Source organism: Diabrotica undecimpunctata, chromosome 4 (assembly GCF_040954645.1).
Source record: "Diabrotica undecimpunctata isolate CICGRU chromosome 4, icDiaUnde3, whole genome shotgun sequence".
NCBI lineage: Eukaryota > Metazoa > Arthropoda > Insecta > Coleoptera > Chrysomelidae > Diabrotica > Diabrotica undecimpunctata.
The window spans coordinates 80526253-80538844 of record NC_092806.1 but is presented as its reverse complement, the minus strand read 5'-3'; the positions used below and the strand labels follow the sequence as shown (position 1 = coordinate 80538844).

The window sequence follows — 12592 nt, the reverse complement described above, 5'->3', positions numbered from 1 at the left end:
GTTCTTTATCAAGCTTTCGCAAAATTTATTTGCTTCTTCAGGATATGCTAAAATATAGTATCAGTAAATACAATGAAATTATAATTAAATAGCATTGTATAAAACTAGTATAAAAACTTCCAACATGAGGTTAATCCATTAAATTTTCAAATTTACAAAACATTAAAACTTAACTTAATAAAATTATACAGTTATGAAGTACAATATTTTAATTTTATTTAATTTTGTAGAAATTCATTATGACATTGATTATGTTGATGTTTGATTTATGTCAGAAAGACACTTGTTTCTGTTTATTATATTTTTTGTTATTGATAACTAGCTTTTGATTGTTATTATGGTTACGTACAAAGTGGCGCCAAATATGAATATTTAAATTTTTTGAAATTATAGTATTTATAGTCAGAAAATCTAATATTAGAAAATTATAGTATTAATTTTCGTAAGATAGAATGTAATTATAGATATTGCTTAGTTTATCAATATCAGTTTTTTTATTAACGCATTGATATTTATTTATGCATACCATTTCTAAGAATTCTCTTTTATTTAATTGGTTTTCACGTCTTAATATATTAGTTTCATTGAAATTAAATGAATGATTTTTATTAATTGCATGATCTATTAATGCACACGTATTTTTATTATTTCTAAGGTCACTTTTATGTGATGTTAGTCTGCCTATTAGATTTCTAGATGTGTGTCCGATGTATGACTTATCACAATTTTCGCATGGTATTATATAAACTACATTTGAACTTTCCATAATACTAATAGGTGATTTAGTTTTTGTATACAATGATGCTAATGTTTTAACATTTTTAGTTGCAATTTTAATATCAGAAGAGTTAGCAAAGACTTTAGTTAGTTTAGGTGTTAATGTTGGTATGTAAGGTAGTGATGTGAAAGTAAATTGAGATTGCACGATTTGTTGATTTGCTTCTCTTGTTTGATTCATGTCAATCATTCTATTATTAGGATTGTTAAATAAAAATTTGTTAATTATTTTAATTGGGTATGAATTCTCTAATAAAATGTCTTTAAGTTCTAATAACCCTTTGTTGATGTTATTGATGTGTGATAATTTGACTATTCTGTTTTTTAAAGCCAATATCAAATTTATTTTCATATGAGGTGGATGTTGTGAATGATAATTAATAAATCTGTTACTAAATATAGGTTTTCTGTACCATTCAGTGCTTAATACATTTTGTGCATTACGTTTGATTTTTATGTCAAGATATGGGATGCTATTTTCTATCTCTGTTTCACATGTAAATTGTAAATGTTCACTATAATTATTAAAAGTTTGTAAAGTTTCATTTATTTTGTCTGCAGGTAAAGTAAGTATTAAGTCATCCACAAATCGTTTGATAAATGGGATATGAAAAGGCAACTTATTTAAAGAATCTCTTATTAAATCGTCTAGTACATAATTACATAATATACACGATATACTTGAGCCCATAGGTGTGCCAAAAATTTGTTTATAGAATGCATTATCAAAAATCAATACATTAGAATCAAAAATGAATTCTAAAGTGCTTAAGAACGTTTTTTTGTTAATTTTGCAATTTATTTTGATTTCATCCCAATGTCTGTTTATACTATCATTAATAATATGTAGTGGTAAATTAGTAAATAAAGATATAACGTCAAAGCTTACTATTATATAATTATTTGGTAGTTGATAGTTATTGATAAAATTACTTAGTTCAAAGGAATCTTGTATAGAGAAACTATTATCTAAGTTATATGACCTTGTAAGAATATCATTCAAAAATTTTGCTAATTTACTGTTTGGTGAATTAATTGAAGATACAATTGGTCTCATTGTTAAGTTAGGTTTATGTACTTTTGGTTGTGCATAAAAGCGTGGTGTGACAGAGTTATATATAGTGAGAGTTGAGGCTTCTTCTTTAGTGATCATTTTTTTATTTTTCAATTCGGTAACTATTTTGTTAGCTTTCTGTTGTAAGGTACTTGTGGGATTGTTTTGTAATTTTTTATAATATTTAGGGTTAATGACTGCAACCTCATAATAAAACTTTATTTTACATAACGTGTCAGTCAATAATACCTAACTACTTTATATATATATATATATATATATATATATATATATATATATATATATATATATATATATATATATATATATATATATATATATATATATATATATATATATATATATATATATATATTCCTTGTATTTATATTTGTATTATTTTTTAGATATTGTTTGTTTTTATTTAATTTGAAATAATACAAAACTCTTCTTACCTTGCCAGCTTTTTTTGTTTTTAAATCTCGAACCAGACTTCCTTGTTCAGTAATCTTAGCGGTTAATACTTTCTTGGCGTTATCACTTTCACCAGTAACGTTTTGGATGTTGTGCACTGGTTCAGGTTTCATATTGGGTTTCCAGTCTTTGCCAGTTAAATTCTTAAAGTTTTCTTTTAAATACAGCAGTTTTTTTAATTCAATGTCAACTTGGCATTTATCGGCTTTTTCTGAAATAAACCGAAAGTTGTATCTTATGTTTGGGAATAAACGACAATGAATTGTATTTTTTTTTGTTTTTGTTGTTATTAATTCTAATAAGAAAATAGTTAAAAAAATATATAAAATAAAAATTATAAAAAAAAACAGGTTATATGTTTTTATAATTTTTATTTCATGATTTTTTTTAAATCAGATTTTGATAACTAATTCGTATGTAAAGAAAATAAGAGTCTAAAGAACTGATATTTACAAAGGATCTTTTGGATAGATGCCCTTGTAGAGAATTCTTGAAACAAGTAGAATGGAACAACCCTATAGCGTATTTCAGACGGTCATGCAAACTAAATGAGAATTTTCTTTACACCGTTGCTGCTCTTCACGGCAGCAACCGTAGGAACAACATACAATCAGAGAATCTCAAAAATTCCTTCACAAAATTAGATTTTTAGTTTATATTAGAATTAGAAGAAATGTAATTTTAGTAATTACATGGATTGTAAACAAATTCTTTTTAATGACTGTCATAATTACTTATTAGGAATAGAAAACATATTTAATAACGTTTCCCATAATGATCTGATTAGTGTTAAAATCTATAGAGTTGCATTAACTTTGAAAATTGCGATTATTTCTATAGTGTCGGTTGTGATATTTTTTATGAGTTTGGATAAATTTAGTAATGTCGCACGTAATTGTTCCATGGAAACGCGGGCTACATTTCAGTGTTTCAGAAAAGCGGTTAATCATTAATCTTACGAACTATCATTTGGATCGCAGTAGTAATGATTCATTATCAAATATAATAACGCTTGTGTCCGAAATGAGTGGTGTTTCTGAAAGGAGTATTCACAAAGTGCAGTAACAGTAACAGTGCAGTGTACACAGAGTGTACAAAGTATGCATCACCTGCTGGTCTCCAACAACCGAAATCATCTCGTGAAAATAAATACGATGAGACAAAAAAGAGCGGTATCCGTAGAATAGTGCACCAATTCTTTCTGGAAAAATAGACGACCGACAATAAACACTGAATTTTTCAAGAAGCACGATATTAATTGAGAACAGGAAATAATTTCATGGGGTCGTCGTTACCCACGATTCATTCGTCGATATCGCGAAGAAGGCTAAAATATAGTCTATTTAGATTAGTCATGGGTAAAAGTAAGCCACAGCGTATCAAAAGAATGGGTAGACACGTACTTTAAATCGCCTAGAGATGCATTTGTTCGTGGCCTGACTACAGGCTTAAAAGCTCCTGCAGCTCGTGGTGATGGATAATGCTCCTTATAATAGCAGGAAATTGGAGGAAATTCCTAACACTACTTTCAATAAAGAAAAAGTAAAAACATGGCTTCTACCGAAAGATATAAAAATTATTTAAAAACAGAACTGTTGGAAGTCATCAATAATTATAGAGCAAATTACGATCGATATATAATTGTAGATATTGCACAATTACAATTACAAATACAATTTGAAAATTCTTAGCCTTCCGCCCTATCACTATGAGCTCAACCCCATAGAGTTGGTATGGAGCGAAGTGAAGAGATATATTGCCGCACACAAACAAAACTTTTAAAAAGAAGTTAATTACGGAAGCGTACTCACAAATTACAAAAAAAAATTATATAAAACACGTAATAGAGAAGAAACGGACATGTGAAGACACGACAACATGATGGATGATGATATTCAACCAATTATTATAAAAATTGTTAAGACGGACAGTGACATGGACGAAGCTGATTAACAGCAACGTAAGTTATTATGTTTAATTTATAATTAAAAAATATCTTATTTACTCTTTACTTTAATTTAAATGGTTCCTATTTCCCTATTTAAACAACAAACAACTTCTGTACAAATTTTTAAATTAGCTACGTATAAACAAAAACCATTTATAGTGTTGACGTTTTGGCTATTTTATTATTATTCAATTTTCAAAACAATAATTCAACCTCAAAAGAGGTTTAATAAAAATATTTTTGTATAATTAAGATTTTCACATCTTGAATTATTGTTTTCAAAAAGGCCTAACATAAAATCGTCTGAAACTTAAACACTAATTGTTTTTTATTAACATATTTTTTTGTTGACTGTTTACGAGTTTATTGAAAGAAAAAATAATTATTCAGTACCAACAGAAAATTATTATTTGTTCGATGACCGCTGAGAAAAAGAAGCACATGCAATTATTAGGCAGCTACTTGTAGAGGATTATCGCTGTTAACTAGGAGGACTTATTTACTAAAGGAGGATTTATTTATGATAATTCAAAATACAAAAGGAGGATTTATTTATGATAATTCACAGAATGGGCGAAATATGTTAAACCCACTTATAGTACTACCATATTTCTAAGAAACTTATTAATATTCAGCTCAGCGGGGTGCTATTGTTCGAGGTGTGCAATTATATAAACAACGGATCATTTCATAAAACAGGTTTATGGTATAATTTCACACCACGAGCAAAAGCACCCCTCTGAGCTGAATATTAATGAGTCTCTTAGAAATATGGTAGTCCTATACAATTTAAAACCACACTGAATTTAACGTTTGAAATGCAGTATAGAAAATTCGCAGTAATTCAGAAAACATACCTGATTTAAGTTTTCTTACAACGTCTCCCTGTGAAGAAATGTCTAAAAGTAGACTCTTTTCATCTACCCCTATTGAAGCTGAAGATGTTGGGGTACTTGGGGATTGTGGTGCGGGAAGTGTTCCAGGCTTCCAATCGTTACCAGTTAATGCCTTATAATCAGCTTTTAGAGATAACAGCGTCTTGACTTCGTCATCAATAGTTAATTTGTCAGCTTTTTTAGATTTCAGACATTTAACTTTATCACCTTGTACGACTATTTGCTGGAGAATTGAATAATCTTCTAAGGATATGCTCTCTTGTTTAATTTTGAGAATAGAAGATGTCTGATTTGGATCCCAATCTTTCCCAGTAGCAGACTTGTACTCAGATTTTAATGATAACAATACTTTCACTTCAGTGTCTACTACTGCTTTATCAGCTTTTTGTGACTTTAGCTGTCGCACCTGAAAATTTAGTATAAACTAACCTATATAGAAAAATTACTTTATCATCATCCCTAAGTAAAAAATTTAAATCTTTTTGCGGATTCAATGGCTCATTTTGTATTTGGTGTTGGTATTAATACTTATTTATTATTAATTATATATTATTAAATCTAGATCATAACTCCAATTCAAATAAAATATACAAATTTCAAAAAACTAACCTTATCACCTTGGGCTGTGATTTTCGCTCCGATCTCGTCACTACTAGCAGAATCGGTCTTAGAAACTGAAGCTGTAGGAGGTAAACAACCAGGTTTCCAATCAGTATTAGCGACACCTTTATAATCTGCTTTTAATGTCAATAATACTTTTACAGCCCTGTCAATATCAACTTTCGCTGCTTTTTGCTCCTTTAATTTGCGAACATAATCTCCTTGTTTTATGATTTCATTATTTAGATCTATGGCAGACATATTTATGACCTGAAAAAAAATATTTAGTTGGTTCAGAATATATATATATATATATATATATATATATATATATATATATATATATATACATATAATTTAATTTTTTTTTTTTGATAAATAAAGCGTCCAACATTCTCCAATGGAACTGCGATGGATTCTTTCCTCGCATAGAAAGAATACAAAAACTTATCTCATTAATTCATTCTACAATCCTGACTTTATCTGATTTCAAGAGACTAATTTTAAAATAAATCATTGTGGTCGCCTAAAAAATTTTGAAGAGTATCATCCCATACGCACTGACTGTTCTAGAGCCAGTGGTGGTGCATCGATATTTGCTTCAAGCGATATATACTCCTCTCTTCTTCCTCGTACCACTAACCTTAAAGCTGTAACAATTACTGCATGGTGTCCAACGAAACTTACTATATGTAGTCTATACACTCCTCGAGACTATAAATTAAAAGAAGAAGAATTGGTTGATCTAATTTTTCAGCTTCCCCAACCATTCATACTTATGGGCGACTTTAATGCTCATAGTACTATGTGGGGATCCAGGCGTTCATTTGGAAGAGGTAAAATTGTTGAAAATCACATCTACACCATAGATCTTCAGGGTGCTACTTTAGTGTCGCATCTGCGACACTAAATTAGCACCCTTTCTTTTATGGAACACTTGCGATGATCTGCACGATAGTAATCATTTTCACATTATAATCTCTTCAACCTCTAATCAGGAATATCCTATCGTCAATTACTGGAATCTAAAATTTGATAACTGGTCAAGATGTACAATTGAAACGGAAAACATCCTCTTGCTTTCGCTCTTCACTTTTGCGTCTCTTGTCCCTTCTATTGACCCCCTTGACATTACACACGTCAATGAACCTTTTACATTTTATGAACTAAAATTAGCCTTATCCTCACGTAGAAGCAATGCAGCAGGCCCTGATAAGATCCCCTACATTTTATTAAAAAAAGCTCTACGACGTCTCCCTTTGCAAACTATTGGATTTTTTAATCTTGTATGGAATTTCCAGTGAGATGGTATGATTCTACTATTATTCCAATAGTGAAAAGGGCTCAACCCTCCTCATTACGAAAGTCGCATCGTCCTATTTCTCTTACTTACATTACCTGTAAATTTCTTGAGAAAATAATTCCTATGGTTTTTGACGTAATCGATCCTCTCGAGACAACCTTGCCTTTCTACAAACCCACATTGCAACAGCACTCAACGGTCAACAAGAAATAGTCGCAGCTATTTTTGACATTGAAAGTGCCTAAGACACAATTTCTAGAAAATCTATATTAAATAAACTATACCATTGTAACCTTAACGGAAATATTTTTCACTTCATACAAAAGTTCCTGCAACCCAGATTCTTTAAAGTATCTGTAAATAGAACGTTCTCTAGAATCTGTATTCAGAGTCACGGAGTACTTCAACGTTCTGTTATTAGCCCCACCCTTTTTATTCTTGCTATAAATGGCATGCAATAACTTCCCCAATCCCATTAAATACGTTCAATATGGCGAACAACGACCCCATACCTCTAGCGGATAATTGTTAAATTCTGGGAATGATCTTTGATTCTAGACAAAACTGGCAACATCACATAAATTTTACCAAAGTGTAACGATAAGATTACTTTATCGTTACTGAGAGATTTAAAATAACTTAATTCCGCCTGTAAATTATGCAACCAACTATACATGGAATTGTATTATCAATTGGTCAAACTGCTTACCTGCCGTTTCCGCTTAGCTTGGAACTGACGGAAGCCAACGATTTTAAAAGTGTAAAGGAACTTTATCTCCAACCTTTGAACGGGACAGAGGATATATATATATATATATATATATATATATATATATATATATATATATATATATATATATATATATATATATATATATGTATATATATATATATATATATATATATATATATATATATATATATATATATATATATATATATAGGGGGGTAGCGGGTGGGTACTTTTCACGATCCCGGTGGAAACAGACCTACTTCAGGGATTAGCGACCCTGCCCACGCTAGCTCATGATATTCCACCATCCCACACCGTGGAATCTCATGTCCCATAACCTTTATCCTACACCCTCCATATTTATCCCTCCTAGTCCTCAACCCTGGTGAAGGGCAGCAGCGATCACCAGTACCAACGCAAGGCGCAAAAGAAATTATCTTGGACCGGCTTGTTATTGGAATTCCACAGGCATGACTAGGACAGTTTGAATGGCTGTGGTACTGCGGTGTTGAAAGTAACGGGATACCACAACACTACCTTTTCCCCAGGATAACTCATCTCATTATGGCAGAACAAAACAAAACAATGGCCCTCAGTCCCGGGCAGGCCTTAGATGGTCAGAGGGTGCGAAGAATCTCCCGGTGCCAAATAGATGATATCCAACGAATTTCAACATGGAATGTTAATAGTCTTTACGAACCAGGAAAACTACACAACCTTATAAAGGAAATGAATCGGCTAAAAATAAATATAATGGGAGTCAGTGAAGTCCGATGGACTGGATCTGGACAGTTTACGAAAGATAAGATTACTATGTATTACTCGTGTAGTGACCCAACAGATAGACATCACCGACATGGAGTGGCTATTGCTCTTGACAGGAAGAGCAGTAAATCGGTGACAGATTTTGTTCCAATTTCCGAACGAGTCATGTTGATCAAAATGACAGGCAAACCAGTAAACATAAATGTGACACAAGCATATGCACCAACAACAGATAAGTCAGAAGAAGAAATAACTAAGTTCTATAAAGATCTGGAAAAAGCAATAAGACTAACAAAGAAAGAGGACATAAACATAATAATGGGCGACTTTAACGCCAAGGTGGGTAAAGGAAGATATGAAGACATAATTGGAGAGTACGGCCTTGGAGTTAGAAATGAAAGAGGCGACCTGCTGTGTGAATTCTGCCAGGAGAACGGTTTTGTCGTCATGAACACATGGTTTCAGCTCCCACCTCGTAAGTTATATACTTGGAAATCACCAGGAGACCGTCCAAATCGAATAATTAGAAACCAAATTGACTACGTTTTAATAAACAGAAGATTTCGTAACGCTATCAAAAGAATCGCAGCATATCCAGGTGCTGATATTGCATCCGATCATAATCCGCTAATAGCAGATGTGAGGTTAAAACTAGCAAAAATTAAGAGAACAAATACAAACACCAGCACGCCTATAAATACAAGAGAACTGATGAGAGACGAAAATCTGAAGAAGAGTTATGCAAATCAAATTAATGAAAGAATGCGAATAATAGAACAAAATGATGATATCGAAGAGATGGTCAATGATATTAAAGGAACGATTCTGGCAGTAAACAGGGAAGTTAAAACACAGATCAGAAAGAGAAAGCATAACGAATGGATGACGGACGAAATTATGGATCTAATGGAAAAGCGAAGGCAACATAAACAACAACGTAATCAAGACAAATACAAACAGATACATAAAGAAATTCGCCAGAAAATTAAGAAAGCAAAAGAACGTTGGATGGTGGAAAGGTGCAACGAAATAGAACAATTGCAGGAAAAAGGAGATAGTTTTGGACTACATAAGAAGATCAAAGAAATATCGAATATACACAAAAGCCACCACAGAACAAGAATACGCAACGACAGAAACGAATACATAGAGTCAGAAGAGGAGATAGCAATGGCGTGGAAAGAATACGCAGAAAGACTTTTTAATGAGGAAAGACCAACACAACCAACGCGCAAACTTCCTTCCGAAAACTTATCAGGGCCATCAATAATGCGAAGTGAAATAGAATATGCAGTTAGAACCACAAAGATGCATAAAGCAACAGGTCCAGATGAAATTAATATAGAAGCAATAAAACTACTAGACTAGGAGAATATCGAAATCTTGGTAAAGCTGTTCAATAGAATTTATGATACTGGTTACATTCGGCGAGAATGGCTGCAGTCATCCTTTGTGATGATCCCAAAAACAGCTAATGCCACAAAATGCAATGAACACCGCTTAATCAGTTTAATGAGTCACTTGCTGAAACTCTTCCTTAGGATATTACACTCAAGAATGTACAAGATACTAGAAGAACTTAGCGGGTCAACACAATTCGGTTTTAAGGGAGGACTAGGAACAAGAGAGGCAATTTTATGTTTGAACACCTTAATACAAAACTGTTTAGATCAACGAAAAGATGTCTACCTCACCTTCATCGATTACAAGAATGCATTTGACAATGTTAAACATGATATCATGATGGAACTACTACATAGGGCCAACATGGACCAGAAGGAGATCAGAATTATTCAGAATCTATACTGGAACCAAATGGCAAAGGTGAGGATTGATCAAGACCAATATACGGATGAATTTGAAATCCGGAAAGGTGTCCGCCAAGGCTGCATACTCTCTCCGATGCTTTTTAATTTATATGTTGAAAATATATTTGCGGAAGCATTAGAAGACACGGAATTAGGCATTAAGGTGAACGGCATACCAATTAGCAACCTACGCTATGCGGACGACACAGTGATTATAACTGATAATTTGGAAGATCAGCAGTTATTACTTGATAGGGTGAATAGCATAGGTAAAAAATATGGCCTCAAAATCAACATTTTGAAAACGAAATATATGTTCATTAGCAGAAACCATCCAGAAAACCCGATAATATGCATAGGTGACGATCGCATAAAATGCGTGAAAACTTTTAAATACCTTGGCACCACAATCAATGACCAATCGGATCCACAACAAGAGATAAAAACTCGAATACAAATGGCAAGACAAGCTTTTGTGAAATTCAGACCGCTCCTATGTAATCAAAACCTAAATTTCGAAATACGCTACAGAATGGTCAAGTGCTATATATGGTCCATCTTGCTTTATGGCATGGAAACGTGGACTTTGAAAAAAACATCTATCAACAAACTTGAAGCATTTGAAATGTGGTCATTGAGAAGAATGATGCGCATACCTTGGGTGGATAGAGTTCGAAACGATGACGTCCTTAAGAGAGCCGGCGTGGAAAGAGAACTCTTTGAATTAATTAAAAAACGCAAGATTGGTTACCTTGGGCACATATTGAGAGGAGCAAAATATGAAATACCACAGTTAATCCTACAAGGGAAGATCGAAGGTAGGCGAGGAGCCGGCCGCAAACAATTATCCTGGTTAAGGAATATTAAAGAATGGACAGGAATACACAATACAGGCGAGCTGTGTCACGCCGCCAAGAACAGAATTCTAGTAATGAGATAGTCGCCTACGCACTTTGGTGTATGGCATGTTAAGAAGAATATATATATATATATATATATATATATATATATATATATATATATATATATATATACATAAGCCTTTAACGAACTCAAAAATATTTTAACTTCAGATCCAATACTTATATATCCCAATTTTGAGGAACCACTTTTACTAACAACTGACGCTAGTGCATTCGTGATTGGAGCTGTTCTATCGCAAGGTCCTATTGGTAAAGATTTACCCATAGCTTATGCCTCCAGAACATTATGCGGTGCCGAAACAAAATATTCGACTATAGAGAGAGAACTATTAGCTATCGTAAGGGCATTGATACATTTTAGTCCATATCTTTTTGGCCGAAAATTCACCCTGATTACCGATCATCGACCCCTTACATGGCTTTTCTCGATAAAGGATCCCGGAAGCCGATTAGCGCGTTGGCGCCTAAAACTCGAAGAATACAATTATAAAATAGAACATCGCGCAGGAAAAATAAACAGAAATGCAGATGCCCTCTCAAGGATAAAGATTAACCATTTCAAGGATTGTGCAAACTTTCAATCAAAAATCTCATTACATGCATCGAATGAAGATGACACGGAAACTCAAGAAAACGAATACGACGATGAAAAAAATATAGAAAAAATGTCCGAAGAACTTGAGAAGTTTATCGAACTGTACAGAACTAAGTCAATAATCGATTATTCTAAAATTGAAACATCGAATACGGACTTATTAGACAAATCCAACAAAAATATTGTTACATTTTTTTGGCAAAATAAACTTGAAGAACTCCACGAGAAAATAATGAATGACATATTCGAAGAAAACATGGAATATAGTAACCGAAGAATTAATATTGTACACAGCAAAACTGTAAAAGATCGAAAATATTTTATTATACCATTACCGTTTGATCCCGAACGAGTAATATCACACTTGTTTCTTGTACTTTTTGCAAATAAAGATCAATTCGATGAATCAAAAATATATTGTGTAGAAAATAATCTCGAACTACCTATCCTAGAAATATTTTCTTATATTTTTGCTGACAAAGAATTAAAATTAAGAATCTGTCAAAATATAATTAAAACAGCCAGCGAAGACGAAATACCTCAAATTTTAGATCATTACCAATGTGGTAAAACCAATTCTGGACATTAATAATGACATCTCCTTTAACCAAGCACAATTACAAATACTAGATTTATGTGAGTCCTTAATGGAAAGCTACGTATTTTTAGATAATTATTTAAATGATATACTAAATTCTATCACATTCCCTCGCCTA

At 32.4% G+C, this 12592-nt stretch overlaps 1 protein-coding gene across 2 annotated transcripts in view; it reads right to left on the bottom strand.

The window, feature by feature from the left end:
* The window catches only part of GluProRS (Glutamyl-prolyl-tRNA synthetase), a 432648-nt gene that overhangs the window by 292096 nt on the left and 127960 nt on the right, over positions 1 to 12592 (bottom strand). For both annotated transcript variants that reach the window (XM_072529836.1, XM_072529837.1), the window contains exons 11-13: positions 5759 to 6019; positions 5111 to 5555; positions 2287 to 2516 (exon numbers count right to left, since the gene is read on the bottom strand). In XM_072529836.1, the coding sequence (XP_072385937.1) occupies positions 2287 to 2516; positions 5111 to 5555; positions 5759 to 6019 (936 nt within the window). The remainder of the gene's footprint in view (positions 1 to 2286; positions 2517 to 5110; positions 5556 to 5758; positions 6020 to 12592) is intronic.